This window comes from Artibeus jamaicensis, unplaced genomic scaffold (genome assembly GCF_021234435.1).
Source record: "Artibeus jamaicensis isolate MK-2021 breed Jamaican fruit bat unplaced genomic scaffold, CSHL_Jam_final scaffold_847, whole genome shotgun sequence".
NCBI lineage: Eukaryota > Metazoa > Chordata > Mammalia > Chiroptera > Phyllostomidae > Artibeus > Artibeus jamaicensis.
In genome coordinates this window covers 19,771,637-19,795,762 of record NW_026522057.1, presented here as the reverse complement: position 1 = coordinate 19,795,762, position 24,126 = coordinate 19,771,637, and the positions used below count along the sequence as shown (strand labels likewise).

Genomic DNA, 24,126 nt, shown 5'->3' with positions numbered 1-24,126 from the left:
AGAATTAATTTGCCACCTTGGGTTGGTTATGCAAATACCCTGTATTCTCATGAGCTCAGGGATGACAGCGATCAACCCGAAGCTGCTGAGGAGTGATGAGTTTATTGGAATTAGATAATAGCAGCTTGAGGAGCCCGGGGCCCCATCCTGGAGATGGCTCTTTTGACTGACAGATGTGGCCGTTCCTGCCTTGGGCTCTGTCATCAAAAGAGCCAGGCCGGGCATTGGCTTTCTGCAAAGGAGCTCCATGCAGGACGGAGAGTGTGATCCTTTGCCAGGCAGGAAGGTGGACATCCAAAGGGTGTACATCAATCAGGAAGAGTGGGGTGGACAAGCTGTCAAAAACTGTGGTTTAGCAAAGAGGGAGCAAATGACACAAGGAAAGACACCACGTAGAAGTGATGAAGATGCAGCAAGAAGCAGAGATAAACAGAGACTAAAAAAATTGTTTTAAAACATGCACACACAAGTCAGTGGCAGACAGACACACACAGGTTCATTCTCTCATTTATTCATTCAACCCACACTGCGTGCCCAGTAGCTGTCAGGCTCTGTTCTAGGCCCTCGACAGGCCACGCTGAAAACGACACATCCTTGTTCTCATGGAGCTTACATTGTAGCCCAGGAAGACAGACAAGAAGGAAGCAAATGAGCAAGGTCAGTTTGGAGAGGGCTGGGGAGCATGACAGAAATAAAACGGGATGATGCGGTAGTGAGCGACAAGCACTGGATGCTGATCAGCCAAGTGCCTAGAAAAAGGCCATCTGAGAATGAGACCTAGTGAATAGTGAAGAACTGGGGTAGAATAACGATGACATGCATGGAAAACAGAAAGGCATCCAGTGTGATGGAACTGTAGGGAGCAGAGTGGGCCAAGATGCGGTGGACAGACAGGTGGGGGTCAGGTCCTAGAGGCCTTCATAAGCCATGGTGCAAGGTGTGAGGAGAAGCTATTGCTTGAGGAAGAGAATGACAAGAATGATCTTGACGCCTACTCTACATCGAATGGACCACGGGGAGGTGCAATGGAGGAAAGAAGCCATAAGAGGCTATTGCAGGAGATGATAGTGTTCTGAACTTGGGTGGTGGCAGTGGAGACAGAAAAGAGGACACATTAAGGATGTATTTTGGCTGCAGAACCAGCAATCCTCTGCTGAAGGAGTAGTTGTAGAGGGTGTGAAAAAGACAGGAAGCAAAGACAACTCCTCGGTCTTTGGTTTGAACACCTGGGTGAGTGACAGTGTCATCTACTGAGTTGGAGAAGAGACTCAAATAGAAACCAAAAAACAGGCACAGAGAGACATGTCCACCCAGAGACAGTCATGTAAAGAGACAGAGAGCAACTCGGGATGGAGAGAGAGGGAGGAAGTGACCGTTGGTGGGGAGTGAGTGGAGAGTCAAGGAGGGTCCAGCATCACATCTGCCAAGAGAACACATTAAAGGGTAAAGAACTATGGCGCTGTTCTTCCCTTGTTCACTGAGCCCATCTCTGCACCATGCTCTGTGTCAAGCCCTAGAGATGCAAAAGAGACCCAGGTGTGACCTACCTTGAAGTAACACACAAGCTAGTGGGGAGGTGGAGATATGAGCAAAAAATCACAGTGTGGGAAATGCATGGGCCCCGTGACAAATGCCAACAACAATGATGGCTACTGTTCAGAGACAATGACTCTCAGGCAGCAGGCTTCACAAGCATTGCAGTTATTCCATCCAACTCAGGGAAGCATATACTCTTGTCCTTATTTCACAGATGAAGACACTAAGTAATTTAGTCCACCTGGGAGATTGGGGCAGGTTTCCCAAAGAGGTAAAATATGAAGAATGAGTAGGAAGTTATCCATGGGAGAGAGTCAGTAAACCAGGGAAACCAAGGTCACAGCCAGAGGAGCCAGAGAGTAGCTCCTGCACTGAGTATGAGAGAGAAAGAACCCGCCATTCAGCTGAAGGCCTGCAAGTGTGCCAGGACTGCCCACCTGTGTGCCCACCCAGTTCATCCTCACCACCACGCTGAGGAGGAAAAAGTAATTACCTCATTTTACAAATGAAGAAAGAGACCCACAGGAGGGACTTGTTCAAGATCACAGCTGGATGGTGACAGCTGGGATTCGAACACAGGTCCTCTGCCTCCAAAGTCCATGCTTGCTGTTGCAACCTGTGAAAATCTAGCAAACAGAGAAGCCAAGTAGAGTCAACCTGGGTGTCTCTCATGCAGGGTATGAGTGGCATCTTGACAATACTTAGTGAGTAATAGAAGACCACATGAGTAGCAGTGAACCCCATGAATACCCAAGTGAGAGCTTTTCTTTCAACCCCAGACAGAAATCATCCGGAAACGCCTCCACAAGGACATTCCCCACCATTCTGTCATCATGCTCAACTTCTGTCCCGACCTCCAGTCAGTCCAGCCAAACTTGAGAAAGACCCATGGCGAGTTCATCTTCCTCCTCGACAGGAGCGGCAGCATGAGTGGGACCAACATCCACCGGGTCAAGGTACCTTCCAGAGGGCCCCTTGCCCCAGGGTCTAGTGCTGCAGGGTAAATCAGCTGTGCCCCCCCAGACTAGCTTCATCTGCACTTCAGTTCCAAGAATTTCACCTTCCACGCCTGAACCACTTTCCTAAATAGCTCTCCATGACCAAAAGGAGCAGCAACTCTTTAAAACCTGTTTGAACAGAGACACCCAAACTCAATGTGCTCTCAGAATGAACCCCTGATGTGATGTGAGCAGAGGTAGAACTATTGTTCATTTACAAGGGTTGACATCATCAACATCTTTCCTGGATGTTCTATGACCTTTGTTGAGTGCCGCCTCAGGCCAAAACACCTCAGTAGGTACTGTGGAGGGGGATACAACTGGGTATTGAATCCAGACAATAATCCTATGAGGTTGATCCTGTTGTCACCACTTTCCAAAGGAGAAACCCCATCCTGAGAGTTTCCGTAATCTGCCCAAGGTCACACAGCTAGTGTAGTCTAAAACTAACCCCATTCCCATCTGTCCCTCTGTCCCTCTGACCTGGCATCAGAGATTCACTGGGCATGGCCCCTGCCATCAAGGAATGTAATGAATCCAGTAGAAGAGATTTGGTTCATCTTTTTTTTATGTCTAATATGTGCACCATTCTGTGCTTGGCCATCTGAAAAGACAGCAGGTTGCAAACTCAGTTCCTGCCCTCAAGGAGCTCACAGTCAAGCGAGGGGCACAGCCCTGCTAACCAGCCACACCTGGAGCATGGTCCCACTGCCATGGAGAGTTCTGCTGGGTGCAGAAGGCAGAATAGGAAACCTGCCCCCAGACATCCAAAGGCATTTCCTCTCCCTCGGGAGATTATTCACCTCAATTTTGGCATCACCCGACACTGCCTTGCATTTTCAGTTGAGCAGATGTCTGCCCCCTCCTCTGGAGTTATAAACTCATTAATGGAAAAGACTGGAAATTTTTCATTTGTTACTTCCCATGGGGCCTACCTCTGTGTTCAGGCATAAAAAAGCCCTCATTTGTGTTTTATGGAGCTGGGTAAAGAATTACAGTTCAAAAGAACAAGGGACAGGGAACAAAAAGGGAGAGGGCTCTGTGTCACCTGCAATTTCGCTCCTTCCCCAGTTTGTGCCTGGGGCAAACTCTTGTTTCCAGGGTAACAGGATCTGCCAGGATGGGAAAGGTGAGGTGGGATCTGTAATGCCAGCTAACACCTCTGCCTTGCTATGACTGGGTTTTGTCTTGAAGTATGAGAAAGCAGTCATATATAGGACCTAAGTTCCTGTCTGAGGCCTCTTAACACTGGGTTGTGGCAGTGGTTGGTACCCTTCTCCACCCCTGCCCACCATCAAAGCAAATGTTGGGATGGGGAGCTGTCCACGGTGCTGGGGTGCTGAATCACAGTCCAGTGCCATGTGTACTCCATTCCATTCCACAGCTGTACCAGTCTGTTAGATGTCTCCACAGGTACTCTAAGCATCACGGAATAATGAAACATTCCTTAGAGACATTCAATACATTTTCCCGGTAAGGAAATTGAGTCCCCAAGAGGCTGTTTTCCCCAATGTCACAGTACTAGTGAGGGAGCGTAACTAAGCCTTCCATACCCTGGTTCAGTGCTCATTTTCCTTGCGTTAATGATAGGGAATTGTACCCACTTTTCCCCTAAGAAAAGGTCTCTTTTCTGATTGTCTTCTGAGGCATGGCTTAGCACAAGAGAAGTGCCTGAGTTCCAGGATCAATTCTGCCACTGATTTGCTATGTGGATTTGAACAAGCTGATTCTCAACTCTCAGCTTCATTTTTACTTTTTATAAAGTGAGAAGAAAAGATTAATATAGGAAGGGCAAACATATGTCATATGCCCCTCTGTCCCCCTCTCCCAAGTCCAAGCAGACATCAATAATTCGCCATGACTTTTTTTTCATGGTGAGTCTAGACTCAGTCTCTACAGTCTTCTCATCTCAGTGGTCCAGGTCATTACTACCAGTTAAATGGAATTGGCTTTTGAGTGGGAATTTATTTCCTGAGCTAAATACCTTTCCAACCCTGAAATTCCAGAATTTTCTGGTGAGAACTTCCTCTGGGGCTCCTCACACAGTCCCCTCCCCCCAAAGTCTCTCTAGCTTTCTTTTCCAGTTCAGCTCACTGACCTCAAGGTTACCCTTTCACAAATGGCCCTGCATTGGCACAATTCATTCTGCTGCACGTGCCCATTTTAGAAAAAGGCACAGAAATTATTCAGGCTGCACACACCCCATTCCCCACTGACACTGAGGCCACTGGGGGGTTGCTTTCATCATTAACTGTGGCCCATTGGGTTGAAGTTGTAGGGAAAACTGGGCTTAAGGAGGTAGGAGAGAATAGAAATCCAAACAGCTATGCCAAGGGGAAAGTTCAACCAATTTAATTTCCTGCAGCTGGTCTCATTCTTCAGCTGCCACTTGCTGCCAAAACCATGGCTTTGAAATTTCTAATAGGTGTGAGCAGAGACAATCTGTATGGATCAGCAGTATCTCCCACCAGCAGGAATCTACATTAGTGGCTAATGAACAAATAAGTGGATATGGACTTACTTCATAGAGAGACAAAATGTATTGGCACAAGCAACAAAGAGAGATGAAGAGAACGTTAATGTTAATGTTTACAGAGGGGAGTGGGGGAAGGGCTGCAGGTCCTTACGGTGCGGGAGTTGCCAGGATCTGCTTACAGCTGTTTACTTCTAGTTTCTGGAAGATAATAGTTTGTTTTGCCGAAGCCATGCTGAGATCTCTGAGCTGCCATCAGCAAACTGTACGAGGATAAGGCAGAGCACCCCCATTCCTGAGTTCTGTGCCAGGGCAGAGCCAACATGAATAAAGACTCGGAGCTGTGTTGAAAGCCTCAGCCCTATTCTAAGGTTTTGTGACCCAAACCCTCTGAGCCTCAGTTTCCTTATCTATAAAATAAAGGTATTCATATTAATATGCATGTCATTGGGTGTGTAACAATAAGCATTTCCTGACTGTTTTCTACGTGCCAGGCCGAGGTTCAGAGAAGCAATGTAACTAGCCCAAGGTCAAGTTAGTCATGGTAAAGGTGAGATTCAAACCCAGATATGTTTAAGGCCAAAGTGAATCTTCTTAATGACTGTTAATAGAGATTAAATACTATAATTAATATAAAGTGTTTATCACAGTGTTTGACATATAGTGATTGCTTGCTATTTATCATGGCATTGTATCAGCATCCATATCATCATTTTCCCTCCTGTTATCTCCACTTTTCTTCTTTGTCATTATTTTTTCCAAAATACTTTTATCAAGATCCCCTGGTGTTGCCTTGTTAAATAGGTTAAGACTCTAATATGCACAGATTGTGGGGGCAAAGTGGCACGTGTCTGGGCCCTGGGTCCACTATGTACTCTCTGCTCCCCAACAAGTCACTCGCCTCTCTGCCACTCATGTTCTCTTGTATGAAATGGGGATAATATTGTGCTGCTTCATGGGTTACCGTAAAGATTATATGCAGGTAAAGCACATCCTAAGTGTTCAACAAATATGACCTAAGGAGACTGTCCCAAAGGGATTTGTCCCTATTAATGACAATTAGGGTGATTCTTCTGCAAAAGGCCCTGGAGGACAGCCAGAAGCCTGTCCCAGCACCACCGTGACCAGGATGAGGCCACCTCCCTCCCTTAGACATCGATTCTCTTTGGGCAGAGAGGAGTGAGTGCTCCTTGCTCTTCCTACCTCTCAGGGTCGGCAGAAGGTGAGATAGAACTGGCAAGCCACCACAGAATGGTTTTGAAAAGTCAGACTCGCTACACGGATGAGAAATTTTATGATGATGGCTTTGGTCCAGCCTCAGCTCAGCGTCAGCAAATTTCCTGATCTGGGGGAAAAAGCAATGTTGGGTGCAGGTGGGGAGGGGAAGGGGGCAGAGGGCCTGTTTAGAGACAGATTCTGTGCTGGGACGGGGGTGGTGAAAGTCATAATTCCTTCCCAAATCCTGAAAATCCCTTTCTCACCTGCCAGGATGCCATGCTGGTGGCTCTTAAGAGCCTCATGCCAGCCTGCCTCTTCAATGTCATTGGGTTCGGATCCACATTTAAGACCCTCTTCCCTTCCAGTCAGACCTACAATGAGGTAAGGAAGGGCGAGGCTGGGACCAGGAGGGTGTGGGTGGTGAGGAGCAGAGGAAAGGCAGGAAAAAGAAAGAAGGTCCTGCTCACAAGCTGCCCACCCTTATAGGACCTGGATGATACTCAGGTGCGAAGAACTAAAGAGGGGCTAGCTCCGTTTGGGCAGTTTTCTGACATCTCAGCCTTCTGACACCCTCCTCTTTAAGATGAAGAATATGTTGGGCAGAGTGTGGGGCACAGAGAGGGGTATAAGGGGAGGGAGGAAGAGGATACGCATGCCAGGCCTGCTGCTCACTGAAACCTCTGTCTCATGGGAACGATAGATTCATGCAAGGCTGAACTAAGTGACCAGCGAGGGGTAGCAGAGTGAACAGGTGGATAAGTGGGCTAAGAATGGGTTCACAAGGCTCAAGCTACAGTTTTAAACAATAGGGCTGTGGCCCCAACAGCCTGTTCAAAATTGCAGCATCTTACCCAGGTCTAAGAATTGCAAGGAAGGAAGGAAGGAAGGAAGGGAGGGAGGGAGGGAGGGAGGGAGGGAGGGAGGGAGGGAGGGAGGGAGGGAGGGAGGGAGGGGGGAGGGAAGGAGGGAGGGAGGGAAGGAGGGAGGGAGGGAAGGAGGGAGGGAAGGGAGGGCTTAGGGGCCACTTTTCAATTTAAAATGCTTATGGGTTTTTTAAATACAAAAATAATATATGTTGATCATCTCACAATCTTTAAAGCTAGATAATAAAAATCATAAATCTGGCATGATCACATCTGTCAGGGGGAAAAAAAAAGGAAAAACAATGTTAAGAGCTTGGAATAAATCCCTCCAGACCTGGCTTTATGCACTTACACACACTTTTCATAAAGACAGGATTAGGTCTTCCAGAAACCACTCTTCTAACGCAGCAGCCTGTCGTGAGCCTATTTTCATGCCATTAAGTATAAACCTGCAACACAGTTCTAGTGGCAGCCTACTATTGCACTACAGCGACAGATTGTGGGACTTGTTTAACTAAAGCCCCTACAGCTGGGAACTGAAGTTGTTTCCTTGTTGTTGTTGTTGTTTCTTATTATCTTTGTATGAAAGACTTCACACGCATCCTTCATGATTCCCTTGGGATAAATTTCTAGTCTTGCTGATTTAAAGGTACACACACATTTTAAGACTTTGGACATTTCTGAGCACGGATGTTGGAAGAGCATCTTTCTGAGGCAGGCGCAGGAGGATGTGTGATGTCCAGTAGGAATCTATCCATCCAATGTCGACAATCCTTGGCCAGAAAGGAGATTAATTGATATACCACGAATGGCAGCATGTCAGGCATTGGGCAAAACCAAGACAAATAAGTAATCACCTATTTCTCCTGCATGTGGGGCAGAGATGAAATTGAGAACAGGACTTGACTCTAGTGTGGCTGAACTATTATTTAGGGCAGCAATTTTCAACCAGCATGCTTCAAGAATTTTTAAAGCGTGCACATGTGGCTATTTAGTCAGGGTCACTGACCGCTTCCCCTTAGATGGTCAAGTAAAAACATGACAATGGCCAGCACAACAATGGCCATCCTATGTGAATGGATGTGACAAAAATCATACCTATTTTTTGTCACATTGGCAAAAAATATATTTTGCGGTGTGCTTTGGTTTATATGTGCAATGAGATGAAAACGGTTGAAAATTGCTGACCTAGTGGAACTAAAGGACTCAAGGACTCATCCTCCACGAGGCCTAGGGTCTCTGCGTCACAAGGTGACCCTGGGAATTCTCTGCCCTGTCCATGTGCCCTTCCTGCAGGAGACCTTGGCCATGGCCTGTGATAATATTCAGAGAATGCGGGCTGACATGGGTGGCACCAACCTCCTCTCCCCACTCAAGTGGGTCATCCGGCAGCCGGCGCACCAAGGCCACCCGCGGCTTCTCTTTGTGATCACAGATGGGGCGGTCAGCAACACCGGGAAGGTGCTGGAGCTGGTGCGGAACCACGCCTTCTCCACCAGGTTGGCACAGGCCGAGGCTTGGGGCTTGGTTCTCCTGGGTTTCCCTGGGCTGGGATTTCCAGCACCCTGGACAACTTGGAAAATGCCAGAAGGAAAGGAAGGAACCCCATAGTGCTTTGCTTTCAGGGGGGTGTGGCTGACTGCAAAGTTAGGTTTTCCCTTGGAAAGTGCAGGAGGTATGAGGTGCTCACACCCCCACGTACAGCTCCCAAGGGGCAGCCTAGGCAGAAAAAACCCTTCCTGCTGCTTTGACTCTGGGCTGGGGCCAAAGTCATGGGCTGTATGTGTGAATGTAAATGCCCTCTGAAGGCCTTCTGCCCCCTCGCTCTTCTGGATCATGCTTTCCTGTCCCCATCAGGGGACGAAGATGGCAGAAAGGATGGGAAGTAGCAGCCTCTCTCCTCCCCTTTCCATAGGTGCTATAGCTTTGGAATTGGACCCAACGTCTGCCATAGGCTGGTGAAGGGGCTAGCAACAGTGTCCAAGGGCAGTGCTGAGTTCCTGGGGGAGGGGGAGCGGCTGCAACCCAAGGTAGGTGGAAGGACCCTGACTGCTCTCGTGTTGGGACCTCAGAGGCCCAACTGGTCAAAACAACTCAGTGGTGTGGAGTAGGATTTCACCCCAAATATGAGCTTTCCACGAGGCCACACTGCACCCTACTGAGAGTCAGAGGGGTCGAAGCCACAGAGCAGGCAGCTCAAGAAGCTGGTTCAGGGCTCTAGATCCCTGGGTCTCCAGCCACTGGTCCATCCATGAGCTGGGCAGGACTGGGGCCCCTGGAGGGTCACTGCATTTTGTGGGATTGCATTTGGAGTCGTTTCTGGCCATGTTCCTGATGGGGACAAATGAGGGCTCAGAAGTAACTAAAAGGGCCCAGAAATCAAGGGGCTTAGAATCTCCTCTCCATTTTCTGCACAATTGGCCCAAATAAACCAACTCCTAGAAAATCCCTGTTTCAGTTCAGGAACCAGAGACAGCTGGAGTTGAGAGTGCAAGAAGTTTATTGGAGGGTAACATCTGTGAAAGAGAAAAGAAGAGGAGGCAGGAAGGAACATTCACAGTTTGTGGCCCAGATGCAGCACCTGTGAGAGGAAAGGAAGGAAGGAAGCAGCCTCGGGCAGGGAGAGCCGCAGACTGCAATGCCAGTCTGACAAGGCCTCAGTCGACCCACTGGGGAGCGAAGATCGCCCATCACGGAGTCTGTGTTGGGCTGCAGTGCCAGGCACTAGAACTCCTGCTACGCTCAGTGGTTGCCAGGACGTTTCCAGGGAGAGGCGGGTCTTGGCTCCAAAGCTGGGGCTTTGCATCTGGAGACTCACCTAACTAACAGTCTCTCTTGGAGGGAGATTTGAGAGTACACCTCTCTTGGCTCCGACAATCCCCAAATCCTATTTCTCCAGCCTCGCAGTACGTCTGAGGAAATCGGCATACGTGATGCCAAACTATAGCTGTCATTTATTGAATACCTATTAGTAACAGATTCTTCAAATCCAGTATCTCAGATAATCCTCCCAACGATATGGAGAGTTAAGAATTCCTATCTCAGTTTAACAAACGAGGAAAACGAGGCCAAGGAAAGCAAATCGATTGGTTCAAGATCACTGTCTAGTCCATGTTTTGACACAAATTTTGTGTGCCCTGCACTAATCACAACCCCCCTTTGAGTCTCGGATTTTCTCATTTATAAAATGCTAAGCTTAGAGAAGACGAACAATAAAAATTTGTTCCAACTCTGACATTCTAGGAGCCTCAGAAGCGGCATGTTCCCTGGTAGGTAAGCCACCTGAAGGCCTCTTGTCACTTCCCTGCTCGCTTCCCCATATGGTCATACCTGCCTGGTCTTTGTGCTTCTCACCTGGACAGAGCCCTACTCATGCATGTCCCCAACCTGTGTTCTGACCCTGCCCAACAGATGGTCAAGTCCCTGAAGAAGGCCATGGCCCCAGTCCTGAGCGACGTGACTGTGGAGTGGGTCTTCCCTGAGACCACCGAAGTGCTGATCTCACCCGTCAGCACCAGCACCCTCTTCCCTGGAGAGCGGCTGGTGGGATATGGCATCATGTGTGATGCCTCATTATACGCCTCCGACTCCAGATCTGTAAGTATCTCAGGGTTGCCAGGGGTCCGTGGGGGTCCAGAGGCCTGCCCCCAACGCTGTCCTAGCTGAAAAGATTGGTCACAGCAGGTAGGAACGAGCTGGATCCGAGTTACAGTTGTGCGGTATGGCTGCCAGGCCATGGGCGTTCAGTCAGGGTGACGCTGCTTGAGTAGGTGCTACCATCTCAGTGGGCGGTTCTCCAGATGCTCTTCAGCAGAAGATCGTGGGGAACACGTTTACATTGCAGCGTCCTAGCTCCAACCTAGGTCCACTGATCTAAAAATCTCTGAGGATAAGGCCTGGGAACCTTCATTTCACATAATCTCCCCAAAGTAATTTTGGTGAACAACTTAGTTCAGAACCACTACACTCAGGTTTCCTTCTGGGGACACTCTAGTCAGGGCCTAGCTCCCGCGATGAGTCGGTGTGTTATTGACTTACACAGATGACTTTTCTGTGTGGTGGCAGAAGGGGAATAAAGTGGGGAACTTCTGAGAGGGAGGTGAGATTTATGCTGAAACGCGTGAGTTTCCTGAGAAGCTCGCTCTCCGTTCATCTTCCCTTTCTAGCGCGCCTCTCCACTGCCCCTGCAAGAATGCATCCACTTGCTTTGTATTTAAGCACAAGCCACAGAGTCAAAGCCTAGAGGGATTGGGCAGATAGAAAATGAGTGGAATGGACTTCCACCAAGATGGAGATGTAGGTGGAACCTCCTTGCCTCTGTGCACAACCAAATCTAAGAACAACTATTTTTAACAGCAATAAACGCAACCAAGCCACACAGAAAATCGACAATATGGAGTCCAAAGACAACTAAATGCTCAGCTAAACCGGTAGGAGGAGCGAAGCCAGCAGCGGAGCAGGTTGGCAAGAAAAAATCCCCGAACGGGTGGTGTGAGGCGCTGATCACGGGCTGGCTACGGGAGCGCACAGGGAAGAGGCGCGGCAGGCTGCCTGCGGTTGGTCGCGCATCTGCGTGCGGATAAACCAGTGAGAAGGGAAGCTTGTGCGGGGCAGCAGGCTCGCACAATTCAGATCGGATAAACAGGCCCGGGGCGAGTGGTGTGACTGGACGGACTGGGCGAGCGGAGAGAACCGCCATTGCTCCCTCTCTGACCACGCCCACACACACAGCATCACAAACCAGCGACCTGGGTCGCCCCGTCCTGGTAAACATCTAAGGCTTCACTCCGCTTACTTAACGGCAGGAATAGACCAAAAATGGCTCTAGGACAACTCAGAGCCCCAGAACCGATAGATCTAAGCGATGAAGAAATAGCCAGCCTTTCAGATGCACAGTTCAAAACACTGGTTATCAGGATCCTTACAGAACTGGTTGATTTTAGTCACAAATTAGAGAAACATATGGAAGCTAAACTAATTGAAATGAATGGTAATACAAAGGAAACCAATAGTAATGGAAAGGAGATTGGGACTCAAATCAAGGGAGTGGACCAGAAGGAAGAAAAAAATGATCAAACAGAAAAGAATGAAGAAATAAGAATTCAGAAAAATGAGGAGAAGCTTAGGAACCTCCAGGACATCTTTAAACGTTCCAACATTCGAATTATAGGGGTACCAGAAGGGGAAGAGTCACGAGTGGAAACCTTATTTGAACAGATAATAAAGGAGAACTTCCCCAATCTGGCAAAGGAAATAGACTTCCAGGAAATCCAGGAAGCTCAGAGAGTCCCAAAGAAGTTGGACCCAAGAAGGAACACACCAAGACACATCATCATTACATTAGCCAAGATTAAAATGAAGGAGAGAATCCTAGAAGCAGCAAGAGCTAAGGGGACAGTCACCTACAAAGGAGTTCCCATCAGACTGTCAGAGGATTTCTCAAAAGAGACCTTACAGGCAAGAAGGGACTGGAAAGAAGTATTCCAAGTCATGAAATCCAAAGACCTACAACCAAGATTGCTCTACCCAGCAAAGTTTTCATTTAGAATGGAAGGACAGATAAAGTGCTTCTCAGATAAGACCAAATTCAAGGAGTTCATCATCACCAAGCCCTTATTATATGAAATGTTAAAGGGACTTACCTAAGAAAAAGAAGATAAAAAAAGATGAACAGCGAAAGGACAGCAAACTCACAGTAACAACCACACCTAAAACAAAAGCAAACTAAGAGGACAGCTAGAACAGGAGCAGAACCATAGAAATGAAGATCACATGGAGGGCTAGCAACAGGAGAGTGGGAGGAGGAGAAGGGGGGAGAAGGTACAGAAAATAAGTGGCATAGACAGTAGATAGAAAATAGATAGGGGGGAGGGTAAGAATAGTAGGGGAAATACAGAATCTAAAGAATTTGAGACACGTGTTCATGAACTGAGGGGGGAGGTGGTGGGGGAGGGGTGTGCGGGGTGGAGGGGAATGGAGGGGGGGAATAGAACAAATGTAATGGCATAATCAATAAAAAAGTTAAAAAAAAAAGAAAATGAGTGGAATGTACTTATTGTAAAAGTAAAAGGGGTAGATGCCATGAGGGATAGCAGTTATCACTGTGTTCATAAGAGAGGCAATAAGGAGTGGTAAGGAGTATAGCAAATGGGATAGCTCATGCCATCAAAATTAGGCAGCCCTTACTCAGCTCTAAGAAACGTTGCTGTGCAGGACTGTGGGACCTGTGTTGAATGTGTTTCCAATATTTCGAGAGCAGTTAGAATTTTTTGTGAAATTTCCAGATTCTAGAATGTTATGAAATCTCTTAAGAGCCACGGTCAGTCATGATAAATGTGTTCTGGGGAGTGGCGTGTTCAGGTGCAGGGAGAAAATGCTGAATAACGTGCTGGTCAAGTCTTTGCACAGTCTAGACCCTTCCTGGAGTTCTGGGAGGCAGCAGGTGCATCCACAGACCCTACCACCAGAAGGGACCATCGGTCTCCTTTCCTCACCCCCAGTACCAGCACTGTTTTCTTGAGTGACTAGTAGGGCTGTTGGGTAAGGGCTACCCTCATACCTTATTGGTGTGAACGAGCCTTGCCCTCCTGGAAAGCAATCTAGAAATAACTCACGCAATTAGAAAGAGGTAACTTTTCAACCCAGAAATTCCTTCTAAGGACCTACCACATAAAAATAAAAGTGATATCATGGAGTTATGTCCAAGGATTTATTGTAGCATTTTCCATGATGGCAAAAAAAAAAACATATGGCTGCATATCGATGCCCCGTCTCTCTCAAAATGCTGTTTGATGTCACCTGAAGCAGGAAAATACCATGAAAGGCATGATCACAAGTGACAAGAATAGGAACTTCTCATCAAACTTAGTTATTGGGGTGGGGGGCGGCGACCATCTGTACATCTGAGCTGGTCAGTTCGTTTTCTAAAGTTCTTTTGTAAATTCCGGCACTTCATGTACCTCTTGTTCTTGCCCAAAGGAACTCACCTCCTCCCCAGAGCCCCCCAAAACTATTATTTGGTAAATCAACAAAAATGTGTGTCATGGGACACTATGGTCTCACATATTTATTTTAGCCGGACTGACTTTTATAAGTAATTTTCTCCTCTTTTCCTGGTCTGCGTTGGCCTCTTTTCTGCATCGGGTGATTCTTACTTTGGTTATCTGATCAGGCCCGACTTTCTGCTGAAGGACGAAAGTCAACAGAATGTTCTCTGCGTGTTTTGTATCCTCTGTTATCAACTCTTACTTATCAGTGGGTGACGCACGGACTTCTTGACTAATAACAGATTAAGTGGAAATATATATGTGACCACAAAGGGAATGCTGAACAATAAGCATTGTGGCGGTTAGATATTGTGCAGTCAAACGTTTCAATAAGAATAGTTGACATGCAGGACTCCCGAAATGTTTTAAGTGCAAGATTCAAGATGCTGCTAAATGTGAGTGATGGGGCCCAGTTTTTGTAGAACAAAAATGACCCCTAGGAGCCTTCATGTTTGATATGTGTGTTTATATTACGGAGAATGGAATGGAAGGAATAGATGGTTCATTTTGGTTACCTGTTTGGAGACAGCAGTGGCATTTAGAATTACTTTTTTTAAAAGTTTTGATAAAGAGGATAATTAAAAACACAAACAACATAAGCGATAATGAAGTCATTTCCACTCGCCATCTCTTAAACAGAGGAGTCTGCCTAGATTCCCCAAGCAAGCAAGACCCCAAGGTGGACTCTCCCCACCTCCTCCCGCTCTGCCCGCTGTACTGCAGATGGCCCTCCTCACATGCAGCCTCACTCCCGGCCCTCTCTTCTCTCCCTTCCTCCAGGACAAGAGGACTCGATACAGCATGCTGCACTCTCAGGAGTCCGGGAGCTCGGTCTTCTACCAGTCGCAGGACGAGGGGCCCAGCTCGGAGAGTGGAGACTGTGCCAGGAGCTTCGGGGCGCCCTTCGTCCAGAGGCAGGCCACAAATGCCCGGCCTTCCAGCGGAGACTCCACGGCCTGTCCTGGTGAGTCTGCCACTCCCTGAGCTTCGCTTGCTTCACCAGAAGCCATGATTGCTACACTTTACTGAGCGCTGACCACGTGCTAAACACTTTGTGCAAACAGTCTCATCAAGTAGTTAGCAGCGGCAGAGGCGGGTACTCCCTACTTTACAGGGGAGGACACTGAGACAGGGAACTGAAGTAACTTGGCTCAGCCCATAGAACTTGAAAGAGGTGGAGCGCAGGTAACGAGTGTAGACCTGTCTGCTTCCAGGGCCACTTTATGGTGTCAGTTTCCATCCAGAGGGTATGTACTGATCACTTACCCAGGCTAAGTCCTGAGCACAGTGTGGGAGCAAAGGTGACTCGAATGTGGCACCTGTTCTGAGGAGGCGCTCCGTGTAGTGAGAGAGATGCAGGTGGCCTGAGTTCTGATAGAAAGCAGAGGGACACGGGGCCACAGAAGGTTCTAGGCAGTAGCAACTGCCTGAGCACAGGTGTGGAGATGTAACACCAGAAAATGCACACACAACTGGCCGTCCTCTGCGGTGTTGGGAGAGCAGGTGGAACCTTGAAAAGGGAGCAGAAAGGAGCGCCTCTGGGCCACGGATGGGGGCCACGTCAGGCAGGCTTTTGAAGGCCAGGTGAGGGGAGGCGCTGGCACATGTTTCAGTAGTAGGTGAGCCGTGGAAAACTCAAGAGGTTTCCAAGCACGAAAAAGTAGTCAAGCTCCTCTCTTTCCCCACTCTGGTGTCTCCCCTGTCACCGGCCCTGTCCAGGTCTGGACCTCTCCCAGCGACGGCGGGCATACAGCACCAACCAGATCACCAACCCCAAGCCCTCCCGCAGGGCCGCCACGGCCAGCGACCCCACGACGGCCGGCAGGAGATACCCGCTGCGGAAAGCTAAGCTGCAGGACCTCACCAACCCGCCCAGCCCAAACGCCCCTCAGCGGCAGATGGATATGCAGGTACCCAGGCAGGGCAGGTTGGAGTTGGGTGCGGTCATGGATGGGGGTGAGCTGTGTCTCTTGCTTCAGCCAGAAGGATGGAGTCTGTCCACAACAGACACTGAGAAGTGAGTCATCTTTCTTTCTCTGGGCCTTCATCTGCCTGACCCCTGGTGACACCTTCTTAGTAGTGACACCCATTGGTCAGTGATATTGCCTATTCTCTGCACACAGCACTTCCCAGTTGGCCAGGAGCATCCCCCATCCACACTCCAATTAGCTTTTATAGCGCCCCTGGGAAAGGCGGGAGTGTGGGGCTGACCGGTCTGACTCTGTACAGAAGTGGAAATTAAGGGCCAGAGAGGTAAAGTGACTCATCCAGGGTCACACGGCTAGTCAGGAGGCTGCAACCCAGGACCCTCTGCCCGCAGAGACCTTGCTTCTCTCTCCATCACCTGGCACCTTCTGCGAATCCCAAGGGTTATGCCTTCTCCTGAAACAGAGGTCATCTCAGGGTCAGAGCCACAACAGGAGCAGTCGGCCCCTGTCCAGCTGGACCAGAGTGTCAGCCTCAGGACTGCGGATGTGATGATTCTTCGCTGTGGGGCCATCCTGTGTAGTGTAGAAATTCTAACAGCATCCCTGGCCTCTGTCAAACGAATGCCAGTAACACCACCACCCCCAGTTGTGTCAACTAAACATGTCTGCAGACATTGCCAAGGGTGCCCGGGGACAGGAGCAAAATCACCAGGTTGAGAAACACCGTCCTAAACCAATGGTGCCTGGGCTTCTCTGCACGGCTCAGCCCGTTTTCTGAAGAACGGGCTGCAGGTAGCTGCGTCACGGTCCATCTGTGGTTCCCTAGCAGCAGCCTGTGACCCCACCCCCACCCACCACCTCCATCCCTCCTTGCCTCCAAAGACACACAAGCCTCTATGCTCCTCAGCGGCAGACACCGCTACTTGGTCCCTAAGGCCCCTCTCTGTCCTTAACGAGGGGTGCAGTTGGGAGATGCTGGCCTTGGAGTCAGGCAGACTCTGCTCCTTGATCCTGTTACTTAACCTCTCTGAGCCCCAGTTTCTTCATCTATGAAGTGGGGAGATCAGCTTGTGCAGATGTTTGAGCTAAAAGCCATCAGGGGGTATTTACTGGGAGCCCACTGTGAGTGGAGGACTCTTGCAGGCTTGGGGTGACAAGAGGTCAAGTACCTGGTGCCACATGTGGCACACAGTAGTCGTTCTTTTACGCGCAGCTCTACTTGGCGCGAGCTTTGGGTGGCTTGGATTTTCTCTATCCTCCTTCTTGTCCGTCTTTGCTCATCGCTGCCCCATCCCCTACTTGGCTCCTTCCCAAATCTGATTCTCCCCAACACACTTGTACGAATGCACACGCACTTGCATGCAGATGGGCACACGCTCACTGCGGCCTCGGCTGCACGAAGGGCCGAACCTGAGACTGATCTGTCACCATGGAAACGGTAGCAGCTTCTGTTTCTCAGTGTGCTGGTGATGGTGGGGGAGAGGAGGGGGGAATCCCAGTTTCTGATGAGGGGGTGGGGTTAGGGATTCCCCCCAGACCCAGCTGCCCTGGCTGGGTAGCAGGTCCCGCTGAGGCCATCCTGTGAGTAACCAGCCCCTGTCTTCTTCCACACCCTGGTACCACCCCAGGACCTCAGGCCCAGAGGAGACAGGATGAGCACCTCCCCACCCCCCGTGCCAAGGAGCCCCCACTCATGGGGAGGTACAGTCCCCTTCCCAATAAATACCTAATAAAGACGAAAAAAAAAACCACTGTTAACTGTTGGCCTAAAAAACTGAGAAACACTTTTCTCTGTGCACTCCCATCTCCCACCAGGCAAAGCACGTGTTGCCAGAGACACAAAATCCATCTTTAATTAATTTAATATTCTTTAACCACAAAAGTAATACTCAGAGTTTGCAGTAAAAACCCTCAAACAGTTCAGCTGAGTATAAAGTAAAAAGAAAAGGACCTCTTTCCAGGCCCAGACCCACTTGGTTTTGACTGTTTCCTTCCAGAAACACTGTGCATGCTACACACATCTGCACACACACAGAGATGCTTCCAATAACCATGTACACAAATTTCTCTCCAAATTTCTTTTCTAATGACATCTTAATTCATTTTTAAATGCAGTAAAATTACTCATTGTGGTGAATAGCTCTATGAGTTTTGACAAATAAATAGTCCTATAACTCTGTCACAATAAAAATACAAAACAGTTGTAATTTTTTAAATATGTCATATCTTCCCATATTAGTTTAAAAAAAAACAACCATCGCTTTTGCTGCAGTGTTGCGTGGTGCACCAGCACGCGGACAGACCATAACTTATTTGCCAGCCCTCACTGAAGGACGTGTCAGTAGTTTCCGTACATTCACGAAACCCTTTTTAATGAACAATACTGCAACAAATAGAAATGTAGGGTGCATGTACATCAATATTTGCATCCCTGTCTATTTCCTCGGGATTCAGTTCCTAGAAGTGGAACCGCTGGGTCAAAGAGCTCGTGCCTTTTTAACATTGGTGGGGGGCACACGGCTACCATTGTTCTGCCCGACGTCTGTGTCAGAGAGCACTTCACTCCCAGTGCAGCCGAGACCCCATCTCCCCACCGACCACATGGGGTGTCATCAAACACTTACATACTTGCCATAATACGTAAAGCGGGGGAAATCCCAATTCATGTGAATTTAGATCAACATTCGAGAAGCTGAGAGTTTTTTCATGGGTTTATTGAATACTTTTTCTGTAAACTGCCTGTAAATGCCCTCAACCCATTGTCTATCGTATTGGGTTTATCATCTCCACCCCCGCCAGTGATTTATAAGAGCCTTTTCTTGAAAATGATCTTTGTTGTGCATGTTGCAAATATATTTTCCAGTTTACCCCTTGCCTTTGGATGTTTTTTGTACCAGGACAAGAATAGATAGATTAAATTTGCAAAACAGGACAGAAAGACTGGAAATGAAACTGACCGTGTCTGAGGGCTCTGTCGGCACAGAGGTGGAAACCAACAGACCCAGAGAGCCAACAAGGGCATCAGAGTCACCAGATGGTGCTGGAATTTGCACTATTCAAAAACTCAAGGAAAAGGCTGGTTTCTATTTCCTTACACGAAAATAAACTGCATGTGAGTCAAAGACTTAAATAAATGAAAAGACATCACAAACATTATATAGGAATTTTTATAATGCCAAAGAGCTTTTAAGCATGACATATAAAAAGGTAAGGAAAAAGTTAATTTTAAAAACACCCCCCACCCTGGCTGGTGTAGCTCAGTGGATTGAGCGTGGGCCTGCGAACCAAACAATCGTGGTTCGATTCCCAGTCAGGGCACATGCCTGGGTTGCAGGCCGGTTCCCTGCAGGCCAGTTCCCAGCAGGGGACGCAGGAAAGGCAACCATACATTGGTATTTCTCTCCCTCTCTCCTTCCCTTCCCCTCTAAAGATAAATAAATAAAATCTTTAAAAATAATAATAAAATAAAAAAATAAAGTAACTAATTAAAAAAACACCCCCCAAAGTTTTACACTTTATGGCAAAAATAAGTGAGTTTAGAATATTGTCCATGGTATGTGATTTTCCATGGTTTTCTGTGGTTTGGACTCAGTCCAGGGCTGGGATTATTCATGCTGATGTTTCTTGTGGCTGGTGGAGAGTAGGTCAATTGTCCTACCCAAGGACCTGGGCACTAAAAGGACCGTCCCCCAGGAGGAGCTGGGATGCCCAGGGAAAGAGCTGTGGCTGGGGTGGTGGTAAGGGAGCCAGCTTCCTCTTCCTCTTGCCCTCCTAGTCCTTCCTGAACAGTGGCCTGGACCTGTGCCAGGGCCCCAGACTCCGGGGTCCAGGGGCCCGAAGGCCTTCTCTGCTGCCGCAAGCCTGCCAGCCCCTCCTGCACTCTGGCCCCGAGACCCAGACCTGGAGCCCCATGAGAGAGCTGGATCTCGGGCCCAGCATGAAGCCTGCCTCAGACAGCCACAGCCCTGGGGACCTGGGTAAGTGTCCTCAGGGTCTGGGATCTGATCGGGGCCCGGGAAGACTCACTGGCCATGGCCTGACTCCAGATGACAGGCCTGGAGGACAGATGGCCTGTGCCCTTTGGGGGCTGGAAGGAGTCTGCTGTGGCCCCTTCCCCCGCTGAGGACCTCGCAACCTCACTCTTCCCCAATCGACCTGGCCCTGGGACTGCCTGTGTCCTTCCAGATGCACCGCCCCCTGCAGCTGCATTTCCCGAGCAGGGTCCCCAGTCCTGACTCTCTTAAGTGCCGGCTTCCTGGCGGGTGGATCTGCCCACTCTGGGGAACAAGCCCATGCCACCCCACCTGTTTTAGGGAAGCAGTTTCGTGTTCCCTGGGAGTGGGGAGGGGGTATTATACTGTACTTGCTTATGGGGGTCTGTACCTTGAGAAGGGATGATGTTCTGGGGAGTTGGCCCTCTGTCCCCCAGCTCAGAGCACTGTCCAATTGTCCCTTCACCCACAGAATCATCCCATCACCCCTCCGCCTTGGAGACAGAGACGTCCTCGGACTGGGAGCCCCTGGCCGAGTTCGAGGAGCAGGCCAGTACTGGCCGGCCAGCCACTCCAGACCCCGTGCTGGGCAAGGCCGTGGTCAAGGGCCTGCGCGGCACCCAACTTTTGCAATGGGAAGTGAGCTTCGAGTTGGGGCCTCCTGGCCCTGAGCGGGATGGCGGAGGTGACGCTGACCTTTGGAGTGAGACCTTCCATCATCTGGCGGCCCGCGCCATCATCCGCGACTTCGAGCAGCTGGCAGAGCGTGAGGGAGAGATTGAGCAAGGTGAGCGCTAGGGACCTTTGGCCTCCGAGCCCCGACCAAGGCCCCTCTCCACTAATCCCACCCCAGGAATTGGCCTTCCCCAACACCCCGCCCCGCCCCCCCCCCCCAGCAGAGCCACAGCGCAGGCTCCGCCTCCCCACTGCATCGCTGCCTCCAGGTGCTTCCCCTCCCGCCCAGCACCTTCCTCCAATGCAGCCCCGAGGCTCCACCCTCTCCTTGCTCTGCGCCCCTCCCCGCCCATCCCCATTCCTCCAGGAGCCGGTCTCTGGCAACCAGCCCTGGGCTCCTCCAGCTCTCCCACCCCCATGTGGCGATCTGTCCTCTCCTCTTCCTCCTCCTCCCCCTCTGCTGCTGGTCCCCACCCCTCCTCACTTCCCAAGGCTTGTCCCTATAGCACCTTCTGACACAAAATAATGGGGACAGCCCTATTCCGCCCTGCTCCTCTGGGACCACACCTACCTTCCCACACAGCCCCACCTAGGTGATCCACTCCTCACTCATCAACGCCACTTACTGAGTGGGGACCAGCTGGGGACCAGGCTTGGGACTGAGCATGGTGACCACCACATCCCTGCCCTTATCCAGAGCTTGACACAGACTAGCCGGGAGGCCGACAGGAATCAAATAAGTATACATGCATTAACTGACTGCATTTGTCCTAAGTGCTATTAAGAAGATACACAAGCGTACAAGAGATTGTATAACAAGGGTGGTGGGGGGAGCTAATTTAGTTCAGGGATTGGGGCAAACTTTTCTTAAAAAGTGACCCCTGGGACTGTGGTGGAGCTCACTTGAAAAATAGATAGATACAGGTATAAATAGAGGACATCTCTATTATTTGTTACAGTTTATGCTTTATGTATATATATGGCTTATATTTTACATTATTTGTATGTTTGTTGCAAATATTTCAAAAATAACAGAAGTAAAACCAATGAATCACTGAAGTAGTAGTCAGTGGAAGTTTATTGTGCACACATCAAAAAGACAGCTTGCAAACCAAGATCCCCCAAACCAAAACACAGAATGAGGCTCAGGGAATATTGCCAGAAAGAAGCTTATACAGTGAGGAGGCAGCAACAATTCATTCTTCGCAGTGATCGGTGATAATATTGGCATTTTCCGTGGTTACCTTACATTAACCTCGGGAAACCATTCAGGTTCCAGAGGCAGAAGCCAGAAATGGCCCAGGTCAAGTCAGTCTTGCAGAATCAACTAAATTAAATTTCGTTTGTATAACTGAACTGGTTTTGTCTACTCCGGGAATGTTCAAGGCCGATCTCAGTGTGGTTTGCGTTTTAACATTGTATATTATGTTATCCCCCCCCCCCGCCCCGGGAACACTTCACCTTATAGATTACAAACCGTGTCTGTCCTTTGGGTCCTTGGGCCCCTGACACAGCCCCTCGGGAGACGGCCAGCCACAACAACTGCCACCCTATTGAGTGGAAAGAGCTTGGGCCTTGGGGACAGACCATCTTAAGTCCTGATCTCAGGTCCATCTTTCACTCACTGTGTGACCCTGTGCTTGCCACAGTCCCTCTCTGGTTTTCAATCTTCTCTGCAAAACTGTCACAGTGGGCCCGACCACTGACACCCACTCAGCCAGGAAGCCTGCAGCAAGAGTCTCATCAGAAAACAGAAATACAGACGACACAGAGGGTTTTGTTTGTTTGTTTTTTAAATAACACTAGTTATTTAAGGGAAGTAATGACTTTTTATTCTTAGATGTCTTACCTCGTCTACATTAAAATGTCCTTACTTTATGAAATGATAATGGAGAATAATAATCTTGGGGTTTTTTTATGTCTTTAATTGGCAAGTTGGCAACCCCCTGATTTGAAGGATTTATTTAAACCTAAAGAGGGGAACCACTGGTCTAGCCTTCCTTTCAGCTTCCAGAGCTTCTGTGTCAGAGAACTTTGAGTCCACACAGTGACTCCAGCCTCTCCCTCCGCAGGGTCCAGCCGCCGCTACCAGGCGAGCGCCGTGCACACCAGCAAGGCCTGCAACATCATCAGCAAGTACACCGCCTTCGTGCCCGTGGACATGAGCAAGAGGCGGTACCTGCCCACCGTGGTGGCCTACCCCAGCTCCAGTAAGGCGGGTAGGTGGCCAGGGCACTCCTGCGGGCCAGGCAGGCGGGTGGGCTGGAGGAGGCAGCTGGGATACAATGGAGCACAGAGCAGCAGGGAGGAGTGCAAAGGTCGGCCTGGAAGCAAAAAGCCCCCAGTGGACAGTTTAGCCCCCACGGGCTTGTGAGCCTCCTCCCACGCCCTGCAGAAGGCTGGGGAACTGTCCCACTCCCTTCTTCCCACCAAACAAATAGGACTTCACTGAATGTTTCCAATTAGGCCATGATGATGTGCTCACCGTGGAAAATTCCAAAACACAGATAAAAGTGACTGGAAGTGACAGTGATCCAGAAATGAGTACTAATTACCTCCCTGGTGTGACCGTCCTTCCAGGCTTCTCTCTATGGATATCTACCTGTAGAGAAATCAAAGCACGGAATTTTGCACAAATCGGAACATGCCGGTTTGCGCTGTATCCTGTGAAATATGGGCGCAGAAAGGATCTTGCGACGATGGTGAATCTGCATCGTCACTCCAACAGCTTCGGCATCTGCCGATGCAGAGAATACCGTCATCACAATAGTTAGACAGCGCGTGTGTGTAGATAAGGTCCAGCAAAAATAGTGCCCCCTTTTATTACCAAATCTCTTATTACCAAATCATAAGCATGTAAATCTGTAACATAACAATATCACACTCAAGCACACCGTAGGACATTTTAGATGAAATGTTCAAATTAAAACTATAAATTATTACACCCATATTATTACCTTACCAACCACACTCAAGCAGGCCCCCCTCTAAAATTTTTTTTAAAAAAACTATTTTTTTAAAAAAACAGTTACCACTGAACTAAATAAATAAAGCTCAGAACCGTCCTCACAGCAGAACCCCTCGGGGCCTTCCGGATGTTATACACATCAGGAGGCACAAGGCTTCTCCAAAGTGTGTTTCCCAAATGAGCCCTTCATGTTTTAAAACATAGACCAGACTAGTGTTCTCCCAGAATGGGATTTCCCAAAACACACTTGGGTGCTGTGGCATCTCCTCCCTTTTGTCCATCCCCCGCTGGGGCCACCCTGGGACTTCAGGGGGCCGCTGTGGGAGGGGAGAGTGGGAGCTGGGGCTCCAAGGCAGCGGACTGGGAAAGAAGGGGAAAGCCGCCCTTGAACTACCTAGAAAACGTTGCCGCTGTCTGAGCGTTATCTCA

General features: G+C 49.2%; 1 protein-coding gene across 2 annotated transcripts in view; it reads left to right on the top strand.

Moving 5' to 3' along the window:
- Positions 1-24,126, top strand: part of VWA5B1 (von Willebrand factor A domain containing 5B1) — a 38,975-nt gene that overhangs the window by 8,901 nt on the left and 5,948 nt on the right. For both annotated transcript variants that reach the window (XM_053660199.1, XM_053660198.1), the window contains 10 exons: positions 2,316-2,492; positions 6,496-6,606; positions 8,385-8,587; positions 9,004-9,118; positions 10,500-10,685; positions 14,915-15,098; positions 15,854-16,044; positions 19,838-20,039; positions 20,527-20,841; positions 22,802-22,939. In XM_053660199.1, the coding sequence (XP_053516174.1) occupies positions 2,316-2,492; positions 6,496-6,606; positions 8,385-8,587; positions 9,004-9,118; positions 10,500-10,685; positions 14,915-15,098; positions 15,854-16,044; positions 19,838-20,039; positions 20,527-20,841; positions 22,802-22,939 (1,822 nt within the window). The remainder of the gene's footprint in view (positions 1-2,315; positions 2,493-6,495; positions 6,607-8,384; positions 8,588-9,003; positions 9,119-10,499; positions 10,686-14,914; positions 15,099-15,853; positions 16,045-19,837; positions 20,040-20,526; positions 20,842-22,801; positions 22,940-24,126) is intronic.